General features: G+C 45.9%; 1 protein-coding gene across 1 annotated transcript; it reads left to right on the top strand.

The window, feature by feature from the left end:
* The first annotated feature begins 3811 nt into the window (after window positions 1-3811).
* LOC141338279 (vitellogenin-like) lies at window positions 3812-17380 on the top strand. Its single transcript, XM_073843822.1, has 34 exons — window positions 3812-3866; window positions 3955-3975; window positions 4082-4233; window positions 4337-4588; window positions 4667-4828; window positions 4959-5107; window positions 5208-5358; window positions 5440-5597; window positions 5694-5859; window positions 5939-6064; window positions 6150-6368; window positions 6458-6675; window positions 6755-6852; window positions 6967-7091; window positions 7182-7283; window positions 7362-7481; window positions 7603-7789; window positions 7877-7979; window positions 8058-8243; window positions 8338-8449; window positions 8548-8737; window positions 14308-14564; window positions 14645-14689; window positions 14812-14889; window positions 14982-15188; window positions 15294-15436; window positions 15517-15655; window positions 15733-15862; window positions 15955-16138; window positions 16223-16317; window positions 16398-16492; window positions 16588-16753; window positions 16839-17000; window positions 17186-17380. Exons 1-34 carry the CDS (start codon window positions 3827-3829, stop codon window positions 17287-17289), a joined length of 4842 nt encoding a protein of 1613 aa, XP_073699923.1. The 5' UTR covers window positions 3812-3826; the 3' UTR covers window positions 17290-17380.

Raw genomic sequence — 17380 nt, 5'->3', positions numbered from 1 at the left:
ATAAGGGAACTAGAGGAGCACATGAGGAAGACCTACTCCGACAACCAGAGGCATGTGCCAGCCAGCATTCCGGATGATATGCCTCCAATTCAACCACCCGAGCACCAGCTGGAAACAAGACCCCTTACTTGGAGCGAAGTGGAGAGCACGGTAAAGCGGGCAAGAACAGCCTCAGCCCCTGGGCCCAATGGCGTTCCATATAGGCTCTATAAGAACACACCAGGCGTCTTGAAGTACCTCTGGAAGCTCATGAAAGTGGCATGGGAAAAAGGAATTATACCAAAGGCATGGCGACGGGCAGGAGGGATCCTGATTCCCAAAGAGAAGAATTCCTCAACCATCGATCAGTTCCGCCAGATCAGCCTCCTGAATGTGGAAGGAAAGATATTTTTCAGTGTTGTGGCCCATAGGCTTTCTGTGTTCTTGCAGAAGAACAACTTTGTTGACACCTCAGTGCAAAAGGCAGGGATAAGTGGATTCTCAGGATGCCTGGAACACACAAATGTCATCTGGCACCAGATACAGACAGCTAAGAAGGAGAAGAAAGACCTGCATGTGGTTTTCTTAGATCTTGCCAATGCCTTTGGGTCAGTGCCGCATGAAATTTTGTGGACGGCGTTCAATTTCTTTCAAGTCCCAGAGGGTATCACAAGGCTGGTCAAAGCCTATTTCCAGGACCTTCAATTCTGTGTGACAGCACAGGCCAGTACAACTGCCTGGCAGCACCTCGAGATAGGCATAATGGCAGGCTGCACTATCTCTCCACTGGCGTTTACCATGGCGATGGAGCTCATTATTCGAGCATCGCGATGGGTGGTTGGAGGGGAGCGGTTGAAGAGTGGGCTGCATCTTCCTCCAATCAGGGCATACATGGATGACATGACGACAATAACAACAACAAATGCATGCACCAAACGCCTGCTGGATAAACTCCAGGGAAACATCAAATGGGCACGAATGGAGATTAAACCCAGCAAATCCCGCAGTATCTCCATTGTTAAGGGCCAGCTTACCAACGAGAGATTCCAGGTCAACAACGAGCCAATACCAACAGTTCTGGAGAAGCCTATCAAAAGCCTCGGCCGCTGGTACAGCGCAGAACTCAAAGACTCGAAGCAGGTGGAGCAACTCAGGCAGGATACAATCAGCGGCCTCAAGAAGATCAACAACACTGCTCTCCCCGGGAAGCTGAAGCTGTGGTGTTTTCAGTTTGGGCTGCTGCCCCGTCTCATGTGGCCAATTTCTATCTATGAGGTCACGCTATCCCATGCCAATCGACTGGAGAGATTAGTGAATGCACAAGTGAGGAAGTGGCTTGGACTGCCGAGATGCCTTACCAGCATTGGCCTCTATGGCAACGGAGCCCTCTCCCTTCCAATCTCAAGCCTGGTGGAGGAGTACAAATGTGCGAAATCAAGGCTGGAAATGACTCTCAAAGAATCCCGGGATCCAGTCGTCAGAGGTGCTGCTCCAACCCTAGCAACAGGGAGGAAATGGAAGCCATCGGCAGCAGTTGCGGTGGCAAAGGCTGCCCTCAGACACCGGGATATAGTGGGGCATGTCCAACATGGCAGAGGGGGCCTTGGATTGGAAGCAGCAACACCCACATGGCAAAAGGCTACTCCAACCGAACGGCGGCACATGGTGGTGGAGGAGGTGCGCCACCAGGAGGAAGCAGCCAGGTGTGCTAAGGCTGTCTCCCAAGCCCAGCAAGGCCGCTGGATGAAGTGGGATGGCGTGGAGAGGAGAAAAATCACATGGATTGAGATGTGGGGCATGGAGGCTAATAGGCTAAGTTTCATCATTAGAGCCACATACGATGTCCTGCCCTCCCCAACCAACCTACATCTCTGGCATGGAGAGGACCCAGCCTGTCCCCTGTGTGCAGTCCCAGCAACCCTCAAACACATCCTGGTGGGTTGCAAGACCAGCCTAACTCAAGGTAGGTACACCTGGCGCCACAACCAAGTGCTGAAGTGCTTGGCTGCCGAACTTGAGAACAAGAGGGTAACCACCAACGCCATGCCTCCTAATGCCCAGACTACCATCCCACGGAGAACAACCTTCATGCGGGAAGGGGAGAAACAGCGGACCAAGCCATCACTTCCAGACTTTGGCCCACTGAACGCAGCCCGGGATTGGGAAATGCGGGTAGACCTCAGCCAGAGGCTCACCTTCCCACCCGAAATTGCAGCAACCAATCTGCGCCCAGACCTTGTCCTCTGGTCCAAGTCCTGCCGGCGGGTCTTCATTGTTGAAATGACTGTCCCATGGGAGGATGCCATCGATGAGGCATTCGAACGGAAGAGGCTGCGGTATGCCAACTTAGCAGCTGAAGCAGAGGGGCGGGGCTGGAACGTGAAGGTGTGGCCAGTGGAGGTGGGATGCAGAGGATTTGTAGCCAGTTCTACCACAAGGCTCTTGAAGGAAGTAGGGATCAGAGGGCAGTCCCAACGGAGGGCAATCAAAGATCTTGCCACTGCAGCGGAACGGAGCAGTCACTGGCTGTGGCTGAAACGTAGGGACGCAACATGGGCTGCCAAATGATCACATGGTGCCACCACCGTGCGACACACACCCGGGTCTGATCAACCCGTGGTGGGCCAACCCCGGCAGAGGGTGTCTTGTGATAAGTGGCCGAAACACCCAATGAGGTCGGGGCACACAACTGAAGATGTGTCACACTGGTGGTACCACGCAATCTGTGCCGAATTTCACCCCATCCAGGATGACATCTCCATTCAATTGTTGTGCTGAAAGTTAGGGATCTTTAACAACTAGTCCTAGTAAGAATCAATCTAATATTAATAATCATGTCCACTGCTTCATATACTTCTAATGTTTATTGGACAACAAGCACATTTGATTTGGATGTTTCTCAAAATTATAAACAATGACCATGATTTCTTCATTTGTTTGCTCTCTACCAAAATTGCTTGATGCACATGACATGACATTGCCCTTTCACCTTTTGTCTATTTATAACTACTACTTATATAAAACTAAATGTCATTTGAAGTTTATTGAACAGTGTTCAAACTTTGGTATGCTCAGTGAGTGTGAGCATACACAGTATATTTATAAATGATCATTTAAAATGACCTTAAAAATATAGCTAGGGGCTATCGTATTTTAGTCACTATAAGTGATTATTGATATTTCCATCTACACTTGATAAAACTGAATTATGTGTAATGGAAAGACTTTACAATAAGGTTCATTAGTTAACATTAGTTAACTGCATTAATTATCATGAACTTATAATGAACAATACTTCTACAGCATTTATTAATCTTAGTTAATGTTAATTTCAGCATTTCTTAATGCATTAATAAAATTATAAGTTGTTTGTTACTGCACTGTGAACTAACATGAACAAACAATGAATGACTGTTTTTATTAACTAACATTAACAATGATTATTAAATAGTGTAATAAATGTATTATTAATTGTTCATTCATTTTAGTTAATATATTAACTACATAAACAAATGACACCTTATTGTGAAGTGTTGTTATATTGTTATATACAGTATAAGTACTTAGAAATAATATGGACGTTTTTTTAAATATTTAATTAAATTAGAAAAATAACTCAGATTCACTGTGGACTTTGGCCTAAGAATGACATGATGAGAGGCCAGGGTAACCTAACCTCTAATTGATATCTATTTGTCAATCATCGAACTAGCCAACGTGTAGTGTCATTGTAAGATGCCATTGTAGAAACATTTGTTAATCATTATATTAGAATTAATATTTGGTCAGCAGAAACGAAAAATATAAAAGTCTGTTTTTTTCTTGAATTCTTCACAAACCATCAGCCATGAGAGCTGTTGTGCTTGCCTTGACTCTAGCCTTTGTGGGTAAGTCAGATTTTGGAAACTCAATGTATTAGATGCAAACATTTTATTGCAATGAGTTTTGTCTCATTGTCTTACTTGTTTCTTTTAGCGAGTCAACAGATTAACCTTGGTAAGTGTAATGATTTGGTTTTCTTTTAAGTGACAAATTAATTTTACCTCTACAACACAGGAAATGTCTTAAAACAGACTAAAATATACTCATAAACATTTTTCAGTTCCTGAGTTTGCACTCGATAAGACATATGTATACAAGTATGAGGCTCTGCTCTTGGGTGGGCTTCCTCAAGAAGGTCTGGCCAGAGCAGGTATAAAAGTCAGCAGCAAGGTTCTCCTCACTGCCGTGACCGAGAACACCTTTCTGATGAAGGTAATGGCTGTTAAAATATATTGAAATTCTGAGCTGTCCCTGCTAGTCACTACTGCTTCAAGCTAATGTCACAGTCCTTTAAACTGAGAATGTCCCCTTACAGCTTATGGATCCTCTACTCCACGAGTATGCTGGCATTTGGCCCAAGGATCCATTTGTTCCTGCCACTAAGCTCACTGCAGCACTGGCTGCTCAGCTTCAAATTCCCATCAAGTTTGAGTATGCTAATGGCGTAGTCGGAAAGGTTTTTGCCCCTGCAGGAGTCTCCCCTACTGTATTAAATTTGCACAGAGGTCTCCTCAACATCCTTCAGCTCAACCTCAAGAAGACTCAGAACTTCTATGAGCTGCAAGAGGTGGGTCAGTGATCCTAGTAATGTAGTACTTAGTCTATTTTCATTTCTGCAATCTTATTTTTTGACTTGTCCACCAAGGCTGGAGCTCAGGGAGTGTGCAAGACTCAGTATGTCATCAGTGAAGATCTAAAGGCCAACCAAATTGTTGTCACCAAGTCTAAGGATCTGAGCCACTGCCAGGAGAGAATCATAAAGGACGCTGGCTTAGTATACACTAAAAAATGTGTGGAATGCACAAAGGTAATACAAATGATAGCTTCTGTTTCTGAGAAAATAGACCAAAAATGTTGACTTATTTAGCATTTTTGAAAGTCTATCAATAAAACATTCTCTAGAGTCAAAAAATGGACACTTACCTATCTCTCAACAGAGGGTCAAGAGTCTGATTGAAACTGCAACTTACAACTACGTCATGAAACCAGCTGCTGCCGGTGTACTTATCGCTGAGGCAACAGTTGAGGAAGTGCATCAATTCTCACCCTTCAATGAGATCCATGGTGCTGCTCAGATGGAAGCAAAGTATGACTTATCCTCTCTGAGGGTTCTCTTAGAAATAAGAATTAGCAATATTTTTCAGAAAAGGTTAATACACAGAAATATTTGTATGTGTGTGTTACAGACAAACCTTGACTTTTGTTGAGATTGAGAAGACCCCCGTTGTTCCAATCAAAGCTGATTACTTGGCCCGCGGATCCCTGCAGTATGAGTTTGCAACTGAGATTCTTCAGACTCCCATTCAACTCATAAAGATCAGCGATGCACCAGCGCAGGTAAAGGTGTAGATTAATTTGACTGTGATGCACCATAAACTGTCAAGACTTGGTACCTGACCATTGCCTTTACTTTTTTAGATTGTGGAGGTCCTGAAGCACTTGGTTGTAAACAATGTGGCCATGGTCCATGATGACGCTCCACTTAAGTTTGTTCAGCTTGTGCAGCTCCTTCGTGCTGCCACCTTGGAGAATATAGAGGCTATATGGGCTCAGTTTAAGAAAGAGCCAGTTTACAGGTAAAATTTTAGGAAAAACCTTAGCAGCATATAATTTAAGAGATAAAAACTTGTTAAAACCATTAAAATATTTTACATAAACAATTAATCTTTTAGGCGATGGATTCTGGATGCTCTCCCTGCTGTTGGCACACCAGTCATTGTGAAAATCATGAAGGAGAAGTTCCTGGCTGGTGAACTTACCCTTCCCGAGTTCATTCAGACGCTTGTGGTTGCTCTTCAAATGGTCACTGTTGATTTGGAAACCATCCAGTTGACAGCTGTGGGTATATATTACTATACTCAAAAGTCCTGTTTTCTGTCCTAAACCAAAGTAATTATTCCCATATCTCACTGAACAGAGTTTGGCGTTGCATGAGAAAATTGCCACAATCCCAGCTCTGCGTGAAATTGTCATGCTCGGATATGGTTCCATGATTGCCAAGTACTGTGTTGAAGTTCCCACTTGCCCTGCCGAGCTCCTCAGGGTGAACACATCAAGTCCTCTCTAAATTTTTACTAATGGCTTACTCTTTAATTCTTGTTTAATTGTATGTGCCTCAAACTCCTCAGCCCATCCATGAGATTGCTGCAGAGGCCATTGCTAAGAACAACATTCCTGAAATCACTTTGGCTTTGAAAGTTCTGGGCAATGCTGGTCATCCTGCTAGTCTTAAACCCATTATGAAGCTCCTTCCTGTACTAAAAACTGCAGCTGCTGCTATGCCCCTTAGAGTCCAGGTTGATGCCATCTTGGCCCTAAGGAACATTGCCAAGAAAGAGCCCCAACTGGTAAGTGTCAGACACTGTAGAAATGAATTACTGTAAAAAAATGATTATGTAAATTTCTTCCAAAAAACTAACCTTGTTTCCTGCCTCAGGTTCAGCCAGTGGCACTGCAGCTTGTATTGGACAGGGTTCTCCATCCAGAAGTGCGCATGGTTGCTTGTATTGTATTGTTTGAAACCAAGCCCTCTGTGGCTCTCATGTCAAGTCTTGCTGGTGCCTTGAAGACTGAAACTAACATGCAAGTTGCAAGCTTTGCCTATTCCTACATCAAGTCCTTAACCAGAATCACTGCTCCTGATATGGCAGCTGTGTAAGTATGAATGCTTGTATGTTTTATCTCATCCCTTCTCGTGATCATAAGCTGATGTGAAGCTGTTTATCCATCTTAGTGCTGGTGCAGCTCATGTTGCTATCAAGCTTTTGAGTCCCAAGCTGGACAGGCTTAGTTTCCGTTTCAGCAGAGCCCTTAAGATTGACATCTATCACAGTAAGTCTTCAAAACCAAGACATTTGAAATATATCTCTTAACATAAGAGTATACTTTGGGTTTTTCATAAAATACCTACCCATTAATGGTATTCTTATCTCTGTTCCTGTGCAGCTCCTCTTATGATTGGAGCTGCTGGTAGTGCTTTCATGATCAATGATGCCGCCACCATCCTGCCCAGAGCTGTTGTGGCTAAAGCACGTGCTTACCTGGCTGGAGCTGCTGCTGATGTTCTTGAGGTGAACTGCCAAAAAGATTTTATTATTGAAATCTATTTTATAGTTTTACAATCTTTTGACAGTTTTCTCTCAATTATTCCTCTCAAACAGATTGGTGTGAGAACTGAGGGAATCCAGGAGGCTCTTCTGAAATCTCCTGCTGCAGATCAAAATGTTGACCGCATCACAAAGATTAAGCGCACTTTAAGAGCAGTAAGTTATTTGTATTTTATTGATTGATAATAAATAAGGCGTGACATAAAAATGCATGTTTTATGTTTACTCCTTCAGCTCATAAATTGGAAGGCTTTGCCAACAAGTCAGCCATTGGCTTCAGCCTACGTCAAACTGTTTGGACAAGAGGTGGCTTTTGCCAGAATTGACAGGACCATAATTGAACAAGCAATTTCGGTGCGGTGTTCAAGTTCATGTATCCCCTTTTATTAGCAAAAAATCTCACCCCTTACTTCAGATATTACAAAAATTATTTTTTAATTTATTTAGTGTATCTTTTCATGAACACTATCCCCAGATTGCCAAAGGACCCAAACCACGTGAACTGTTGAAAGTGGTTCTTAAAGCTTTGCAAGATGGAATTGCCTTGCAACGTGCCAAACCTCTGCTTATAGCTGAAGTGCGTCGTATCTTGCCAACAGCACTTGGTGTGCCCATGGAGCTCAGCATGTACTCCGCGGCTGTTGGTGCGGCATCCATCAATGGTGATATTTTCTTTTTTCTTTTAGAATCTTTCCTTGGAAATGAAGGGGTCACTACTTGGTTTTATATTGTTCTGTTCATCCTTTCAGTTCATGCCACCATTACACCTCCTCTCCCTGAGGAGATTGAGACCATGACTCTTGAGCAGCTTAAGAAGACTGATTTTCAACTCCAAGTCGAAGCTAGACCAAGGTACACTTTTACAAATGCATTAGGTACCGCATACAACAACGACTTTCAAAAACATAACCTCTCTTATTCTTATTTCAGTTTTGCTGTACAGAAATTTGCTGTGATGGGAGTGAACACTGCCTTGATCCAAGCTGCTGTTATGGCCAAAGGAGAAATCCGTATAATTGCTCCTGGAAAAGTGGCTGTAAAAGCAGACATTCTCAAGGGCAACTATAAGGTTGAGGTTCTGCCTGTTGAGCTTCCTGAACATGTTGCTGCTATGAGGTAACAAAATCTCAGTTATGCAAACATAGCAACAATGAATGTTGAATGAACGTCTTGAAAACAAGTTTCCTCAAATACGTTCTTATTTTGACAGCTTTGAGACTCTTGCTGTGACCAGAAACATTGAAGATCTCAGTGCTGAGAGAATTGTTCCATTGGTACCCGAGTTGTCCCTGCAAAACCCCCAGACACATATTGGTGGATTGGTAAGCCACCCATGTATATTGCATGTGAAACTATCCTAAGTTTCAAAGTCAAAGCGCCAGGACTTCTCTGGATGTTTCTTGTTCATTTTCTGTTTCAGTCCTCTGAGACATCAGCTGAGGCCCCTCTGAGAGCTCCTGCTCCAATCCGCAAGACTCTCTGTCTTGCTGTCCCATACATTGAAATCAAGGGATGCATTGAGGTGCACTCTCACAATGCTGCCTTTATCAGAAATTCTCCTCTGTTTAACATAATTGGACAGCACTCAGCCCGTGCTACACTGGCAAGAGGTAAACTTACAGAAAAGATTCATTCATGAAACTTAAAGTTCCCTTCCGGAGGGAACTCTACGCTGCGTCCTGGTTCAGGACACTATGGGAACTGCCTTCGGCATGACCGGTTCTGAAACAAGCTATAGAACAACGACAGTGAACTTGACACTGTCCGGCGCCAGCCTGTGACATCATCAACAGGCGCCTGCTAGTATAAAGCAGGTGCCTGAGAGCACAACACCATCTTTTTGTCTTCAGAGTCCTCTGTTCTAAACGAGTGAGTACAGCGATGCCTAGAGAAAGAAAACTGTTTAGGAAGTGTGCGGATCCGTGTCAGAGAAATCTGACACTTGATGACGCACACGACCTTTGTTTGGTGTGTTTAGGTGTAAGAGCACGCGCGCTCGGCTCTAGAAGAGCGGAGCGCGTTCATTGTGAGAGTTTCACTTTGAAGAAACTCCGTTCTCGTCTGGCCCTTTTCTCGAGGGAATCGGGCCATCCATCTGCCCCACGCTGCTCCGGTCCCGCCACAGCTGAGGCTGCTCGGCGGCTGAGATTGCGGGGCTCACAGGTGGAGCTGGCTGACGAGTTTGAGAGAGCGTTTAATCGCTCGCGCACGTCAGCCGGAGACGAGAATGCGCTGCTAGCAGATGATGTGTTGTCTCTCACATCCTCCGGTTCTGCAGCGAGTGCTCTTTTGGCTTCAAGCCAGGGTGAGCAGGAGGTTGAAATGGAACAAATATGAGCTCGTTTGAGCCCATGCAGCCTCTCTGCCCCGCATATGAAGAGTTGATGTCTGTTATGGACCGCGCGGCTGCCCGCTTGTATCTGCAGTGGAAGCCCGCGAGGGAAGAGGCCGCTCTCGGCAGACTAGACGAGCGGCTTCTTCCGGGCCATGACAAAGCCAACTCCTGTGAGCCTTCCATTCCTTCCTGATCTGCTTAAGAGATCGAGAGGGAATGGGACAGGCCATATTCAGCCCGCATTCACAGGCATCGGCATGTGAATCATGCTGATGTCGAGGGAATGCATGGGCGCGGATATGTGACGATGTCTCTCGCTGACGGTTGCGAATTATCTCTCAGAGCGAGGGACATCGACCCTGAAGGCTCCAAAGGCACATATGCGGCAGTGGCCGGTGCTCCTCTGCACACGATGGCAGTGTTGCAGAGGCGCACCAGGCTGATCTGCTGAAAGATCTGGACCGAGCCCCGGGGGTTTGCATCCCTTGCTGGTCCACGCCTCCACCTAAACACCGGGGGGAAACCAGGCCCGTCCTGGCCCAAGGGCCAGAGACGAGGCCAGGTCGCCAGTGTGGGGCTACCTGCCCCTTCCTTTTCCCCTTGACTCCGGGGCTGGGCCAACGATGAGACTGAGGCTCCATCTGTTGGCCCGGTATGTGAACAGTAAAGACACTTTAATAAAATATTCAAGCATGTATGTGTATGTTTTCTTTTGTCTACCAGCTCCGCTTGGGTGTTTACTATTGCAGTTTCGAGCTCCTCTTGAGTTCTACTGCCACCAAGTGCCGAGTGTAGCCAGGTCTCCCCTCGTTTTATAAAAGAAAACAGTGTGTAGAGACCTCCACTCGTAGAAACCCCCTCGGGGGTTAAGCGTGGTCAGGTTTTGAAACCTCCGCTAGAGTGAGCTTGGTATAGACATGATCCAACATACATATACATACGAGAATAACCCTCTTGAGCGTTGTCAAGCTGCTTCAGGCGGAGTATCGCTCTGCCGAAGCCTCCGCTCACTCAAACCCTGCTAAGAGTAATACTCTTTTTGCATGAGTGTGGTCAGGTACCTTCCCTGTGTATTTTCATATACACATATGTGAGACCTCCACTCCTAGGAGTTTGTGTGCTAGGGTGAATAGAGCGTCGCCAAGGCTCCCTCTCTGAGAGAGAGGTGTTTTACTGAAGCCTCCGCTCTCTTTAAAAAGCCCCGCTTTGAAGTAGGATTGAGTGTAGCAGGCCTAGGAGGCCTCCTCTCTGTGAAGTCCTCTGTAAAGAGAGACATACAAAATAATACTTCTTAGCGCTGAATGTGGCAGGTCATTTTTAGACCTCAATTCATGAAGAGCTTTTTACTGGGTCGAGTGTTGTTAGGCTTCCTCTATGTGAGGTGTTTCTGTTAAGCCTCCACTTTCCAGAAATACAGGCCGGGAGAACACAAGGTTAAGGCAGCTTGTGAACTCTTTCCGTGGACCTGTCACTACAAGCGTTGAGTGTAAAAGGAAGTAGGCCTCCCTTCCATGAGAGGGCGTGTATTCCAAGGCCTCCACTCGATAGAGCTTCCTCAGTTGAGCGGCGTCAGGCTTGTTATGTTCGAGAGCTTAAAGCCTCCCTCACTGAAAGCTCCGCTTCCGGGTTCTGCTATCACCCGGGATAATACAGGTGTCTTTCTCGCGAAACGCTTAGAGCACCTTCTTAAATCCACGTTAGTGGTGTTTGCTCACGCAAGTCTTTGAGCACTCTCTGAAATCCACGCGAGTGGTGAGTGCACTACTCAGGCACTTCACTAAAATCCATACTTATGGTAAGGTTCCTCCCGTAAAGGCAGGTTCCTTCTTCAAATCCCTCACGGGTTGGACCACGCAGGATAATCCTCCGTGCCCATTTTTCGAGTTGGTTCCAAAATCCTTAAGTTTTACAACTCCTTTGATAGCACAGTGTAATAGGTCTCCCTCTGTCACAGCCAACAGTACTGAGACCTTCACTCTCACAGTTATAGCAGCTGGCAGGCCCATGAGTGCCTCGCTGACTATTTTTTGGGGGAGTGCAGTCTTCCACTCACCAAAAGCTAGTGTTGTAGGCTTCTCTCCTTGGAGATGTAGTCTCGGAGCCTCCACTACACAGAGCTAGATGATAAATGAGATTTTTCATTATTGGCCTTTCTCGAGTATCTGCCTTTCTCGAGCGTCGAGTGTAGTCAGGCCTCCCCTCGCCTAGAGCATTTTACCTGAGGCCTCCACTCTGAAGAGTTTCCTAGGGAGAGCGTCGTAGGCCTCCTCTCGCTTAGAGGGTCTTTCTGCTGAAGCCTCCCCTCTCCAGAAGCTCCGCTTTCAGGCTCCGCTATCGCCTAGAGACTGCAAATCTGGTGATCCTCGCTATGCTCAGGACACCTACTCAAAACCACATTTGTGGTGTTTGCTCACGCGAAGTCTTTGGGCATTCTCTAAAATCCACGTGAGTGGTAAGTGCACTGCTCAGGCACTTCACTAAAATCCATACTCATGGTAAGGTCCCTCCCGTAAAAGCAGGTTCCTTTCTCCCATGGACCACGCAGGGTTCCTCCGTGTCCATTCTCTGAGCTGTTTTTTCTCAAAAACCTTTTAGTTTTCCAGCTCCAATCCAGATAGCGCTGCTAGCAGGATCGAGTGTCGGGCCTCCTCAGGCCTCACTCTCCAGAAGAGCTCCAAAATGAAGGTATTTCTGTCGCACAGGCTAGTCAGCCTCGCGGATGACCTTCAAGGCTAGAGTGTAGCTAGGTCTTGAGACCTCCACTCTCAGAGTTCTTCCTTGCTAAGCACGGAGGTGTGTTAGGCTCCCTCTTTAGAAAGCCTCCACTCTCCAGACTCCACTCAGGCAGTTCTGTCGTTTAGGCTGTTCAGCCTCGATGAACGCCTGCAGTGTTGAAGTGTAGTAGGTCTTGGGACCTCCACTCTCAGAGTCCTTCTGCTGCTCGCAGAACTTTGCCAGCCTCACTCAGAGTCCTTCGTTGCCTCCAGAGATTCACTAGAAATAGGCGGTCCGACTGCACAGGCTATTCAGCCTCGCGGGCCACCTCTGGTGTTGGGTGTAGATAGGTCACGGACCTCCATCCTTAGAGTCGTCCTCTGCTGGGTGCAGAGTGGTACCAGGCTTCTTTCTTACCAAAGCCGCCACTTTGCAAAAACTCCACTCAGGTAGTTCCACTGCACAGGCTATTCAGCCTCGCTGACTACCCTCAGTGTTGAAAGTGGAGTGGGTCACGAGACCCCCACTTTTAGAGTTTTCCTTTGCAAGACGCAGAGTGTTTTTCTGGCTTCCTTTGAAGCAGTCACTCCTCTGAACTCCCTGCAGGTAGTTCTGCTGCACAGGCTATTCAGCCTCACTGACTACCCCCAGGTTTTGAGTGTAGAGGCGCCACGGCACCTCCATTCTTAGAGTTGCACCCTGGAAGGCACAGAGTGTTGCCAGGCTTCCTTTCGGCAAAGCCTCCACTCCTCGGGAAATCTCCACTTAGACAGGCCTGCTGCACAGGCTATTCAGCCTCACAGGCCATCGTCAGTGTCAAGTGTAGTTAGGTCATGAGACCTCCACTCTGTAGATTCCCTCTGAGCAGAAGCTCCACTCGGGTAGTTCGGGTTGCATAGGCTATGCAGCCTCACTGAATACCCCCAGTGTCGAGTATAGGCTTTTTTCTCCGGGCGTGAGTGTAGCCAGGTCTCCCCTCACTGAAGGGCTAGTGAGACCTCCACTCCTAAGAGCTGGTGGACTGAACGTTGTCAGGTTTCCTCTCTTTTTAGAGAGTCTTCTGTGAAGCCTCCGTTCTCCAGAGGCTCCGCCTCCAGTACTTCTAGGCGTGAGTGTAGCCAGGTCTCCCTTCACGGCAGGGTTATTTGAGACCTCCACTCCTAAGAGCTAGTGGATGGAATGTTGTCAGGTTTCCTCTCTTTCAGAGAGTCTTTTATGAAGCCTCCATTCTCCAGAAGCTCCGCTTTCAGTACTTTCAAGCGTGAGTGTAGCCAGGTCTCCCCTCACTGGAGGGTTATTTTGAGACCTCCACTCCTAAGAGCTAGTGGATTGAATGTTGTCAGGCTTCCTCTCTTTTAGAGAGTCTTTTATGAAGCCTCCATTCTCCAGAAGCTCCGCTTCCCCATCTATACCTGTTAGCACTGAATGTTGTCAGGTCCCTAGAGCAGACATTCGCTCTGCTGAGACCTCCATTCCCTAAACTCCGCCCCTTATGGTCAGGGCGTTTATGAGCTCCTTCACTTAGAGAGCTAAGTGTAGTAGGCTTCCTCTAGGCCTCCACGCTGCAGAGTTGCGTGCACAGGTAGCCGGGCTAGCCGTGGCAGGTCACTGGGCCCCAGCGACTCTCGCTGATGCAGGGGTGATTTCCTTCTTGACTCCTCATTCAGTCAGTTTGATCACTTATCCCTCGGCATGGCGGCGTTTGTATAAGCGTTCCCATAGTGTCCTGAACCAGGACGCAGCGTAGAGTTCCCTCCGGAAGGGAACGTCTCAGGTTACGTAGGTAACCCTAGTTCCCTGAGGACAGGGAACGAGACGCTGCGTCTCAGGGCCATGCCTCGGGCCCTGCACAGACCTCCGTCCGACAAAAAGATGGTGTTGTGCTCTCAGGCACCTGCTTTATACTAGCAGGCGCCTGTTGATGATGTCACAGGCTGGCGCCGGACAGTGTCAAGTTCACTGTCGTTGTTCTATAGCTTGTTTCAGAACCGGTCATGCCGAAGGCAGTTCCCATAGTGTCCTGAACCAGGACGCAGCGTCTCGTTCCCTGTCCTCAGGGAACTAGGGTTACCTACGTAACCTGAGACGTTCTTCAGATTAAATTATAATAAACTGTAATTTTGGCTTTAGCTGAAGGTCCTGCAGTTGAAAGATTGGAGCTTGAAGTCCAAGTTGGTCCTAGAGCCGCTGAGAGGCTTCTTAAGCAAATCAACCTGATTGATGAGGAGACTCCAGAAGGAAAGGCCTTCCTTTTGAAACTGAGGGAAATCTTGGAGACTGAAGAGAAAAATGTTCATATATCTTCTGAAAGCAGAAGCAGCAGCAGCAGTCGTATCCTCAGCAGCAGCAGTTCAAGCTCCTCCATGTCCAGCTCTCGTGTGATTGAGGTGAGGACGTGGGATCTTGATGCCTTGGTAGCTTACATTAGTATCATCAATCATTCTCATTCCTTCTTATGGGTTTTCAGACAGCCAAACTCATGGACCCCTTCAAGAAATTCCACAAAGATAAGGTAGCTATGAAAGAATATTTTCTTTTCAAACGTTTATATGAAAACATGCTTGTATATCTTTATTTGGAGAGACTGAGTTCCATCCAGGTCTGTTAATATTATTAAAAAAAACTTGCTTGCAGTACATGGTACCCCATGGAGCCTCAAAGGCAGTTAGCAGTGGAAGCTCTGCATCTAGCTTTGAAAATATCCAGAAACAGGTGAAACAATTTCTGTGATTTGTTTTGTCTTCACCCAAAACTACAATGGAATATCCAACTTGATCATTTTAAATGCTTGTTCATTCTTTCAGGCTAAATATCTTGGGAATACTCTTCCACCAGTTGTTGCCATCATTGCTCGCGCTGTTAGAGTGGATCGCATGTTGCTGGGTTACCAACTTGCTGCTTTCTTCGACAAGCCAACTGCAAGAGTTCAGCTAATCGTTTCTTCCATTGCTGAGAATGACAACTGGAAGTTGTGTGCTGATGGTGTTCTGCTGAGCAAGCACAAAGTCACTGTAAGATCAGAGCTCATGTGGCAGAAATTACCCCAAAAGTCAAATTTGTCCAGTTCTTTACTTGATGTGTGCTGGTCTGAATTGTACACACATTTTCTTATTCAGACCAAGCTCGCTTGGGGTGCAGAGTGTCAACAATATGCGGTCATTACTAAAGCTGAGGCTGGAATCCTTGGAGAATTCCCTGCTGTCCGACTAGAGTTGGAATGGGAGAGGCTTCCAGTTATTGCCACTACCTATGCCAAAACGTAAACTCAATGATCAAGAACTGGTTTGTGCTAAATGTTATGTTTTGAATATCTTTACTTACATAACTCTTTTTAAACAGGCTAGCTAAGCACATTCCTATGGCAGCTTTACGGACAGGATTTGTGCTTGAAAGAGCCACAAACAGTGAGAAAGAGATAGAACTAACTGTGGCATTGCCAACTAAAAGGTCCCTGAATGTAATCTTTAGGGTTCCAGAGGTAAGTGGCCAGTAATATAACTCTCTCAGAGATAAAATAAGAAAAGTGAATATTGTAACATATTTCTGCTGCTCTAGATGACACTGTCAAGGATGGCCATTCCTCTCCCTGTTACTGTTCCCATCAATCCAGATGGAACTCTTTCTATCCATATTGATCAGGACATTCTGTTCAGAATTCAGAATGATATCTATGGTTACACCACAGGTACAAATATGACATGACATACTGATAGATATATATAAACTCAGAAACCACACACTTGAATTTTGTTTTTGATTTTGTTTTTTGTTTTTAAGCTCAGTGCAGCATGATGCAGGACACAATTACTACGTTCAACAACAGGAGGTACAAGAACGAAATGCCTATTTCCTGCTACCAGGTCTTGGCGCAGGATTGCACACCTGAGCTGAAATTTGTTGTTCTTCTGAAGAAAGATGAAGAAACTGAAGAAAACCACCTGAACGTCAAACTTGCTGACATGTAAGTGCACTCTCCTGTAAACTGGTCTCCATATAATCTGCAGGTTTATTTATTATGGATATCATTTGATCACGTCTTTAACAGCAATGTCGACCTCTATGCTTTGGGCGCCAATGCAAAAGTTAAAATGAATGAAATGGAAGTGCCCATCAGCAACCTTCCCTACCAACATCCCTCAGGTAGGTTCTAAGGTCAGTGTGGACTCTTTTACTTACTTAACATAACAAGTTCAAGCTAAACTGCCCTTCTTCTGGTTTAGGCTCCATCCAGATCAGAGAGAAGGCTGATGGTTTGTCACTTTATGCTCCTAGTCATGGGCTTCAGGAACTCTACTTTGCCAATGGTCTTTGGAAGGTGACTACGAGGCGTTTATCAGCAAATGTTTTTTTCTCCAACAAAAACGCATCATCCAGAGTTTGAGTAACTCCTGATACATTTTTCACATATAGATCCAAGTTGCAGACTGGATGAAGGGGCAGACTTGTGGACTCTGTGGAAAGGCTGATGGAGAAATCAGACAGGAGTACACCACACCCAGTGGATACCTGACCAAGAGTTCAGTCAACTTTGCCCACTCATGGGTGCTTCCGGCTGAGAGCTGCCGAGATGCCAGCCGTAAGATTTGTCTGACTCAGTGCATTACAAAAAATGTCATATGTTTTAGAGATTTTATTTTAAATAAATAACTTTCTTCTATCAGAATGCCGCATGAAACTCGAATCTGTGAAGTTGGAGAAGCAGGCAATTTTGAATGGACAGGAATCCAAATGCTATTCTGTTGAGCCTGTGCTGCGCTGTCTGCCAGGCTGTGCACCAATCAGAACCACTCCTGTCACTATTGGATATCACTGCTTGTCCACTGGTAAGTGACTTCATCACTTGCTTGCAGACTGATAAGACTGTACTCTAGTAATTCTCAAATGGTTTTGCTTTAGAAAGAAGAGTTTACATCTTAAGATTCAAAATGATTAACATAGGCTGAATGGGAAACATTTCATTTTGGTCCCTAAATGCCGCTCCTATTTTTTTTTATATCTTGTGTTCCAGACTCCAACCTCAACATGTTTGATGGAATCTATGAGAAGAGTGTAGACTTGAGAGAGACTACAGATGCTCATGTGGCTTGTCGCTGCACTGAACAGTGTGCTTAAACCTACGTCTTGGCTCAGTAGTACTTAATACAACATTTTTTGAAGCAGCTGTAAAATAACGCCTTTGTGTCAATAAATCTGAACAAGCATT

This window comes from Garra rufa, chromosome 7 (genome assembly GCF_049309525.1).
Source record: "Garra rufa chromosome 7, GarRuf1.0, whole genome shotgun sequence".
Taxonomy (NCBI): domain Eukaryota; kingdom Metazoa; phylum Chordata; class Actinopteri; order Cypriniformes; family Cyprinidae; genus Garra; species Garra rufa.
The sequence above is the reverse complement of the archived record's forward strand: the minus strand, read 5'-3'. Positions and strand labels throughout refer to the sequence as shown.

What these genes read in the sequence shown, in the direction of transcription:
- LOC141338279 (XM_073843822.1), top strand. Translation starts at nt 3,827, where the DNA reads ATGAGAGCTGTTGTGCTTGCCTTGACTCTAGCCTTTGTGG. An exon ending in CTGCTGCTGATGTTCTTGAG is followed by an intron (nt 7,092 to 7,181) that starts GTGAACTGCCAA and finishes CCTCTCAAACAG; the next exon opens with ATTGGTGTGAGAACTGAGGG. An exon ending in CCGTGCTACACTGGCAAGAG is followed by an intron (nt 8,738 to 14,307) that starts GTAAACTTACAG and finishes TTTTGGCTTTAG; the next exon opens with CTGAAGGTCCTGCAGTTGAA.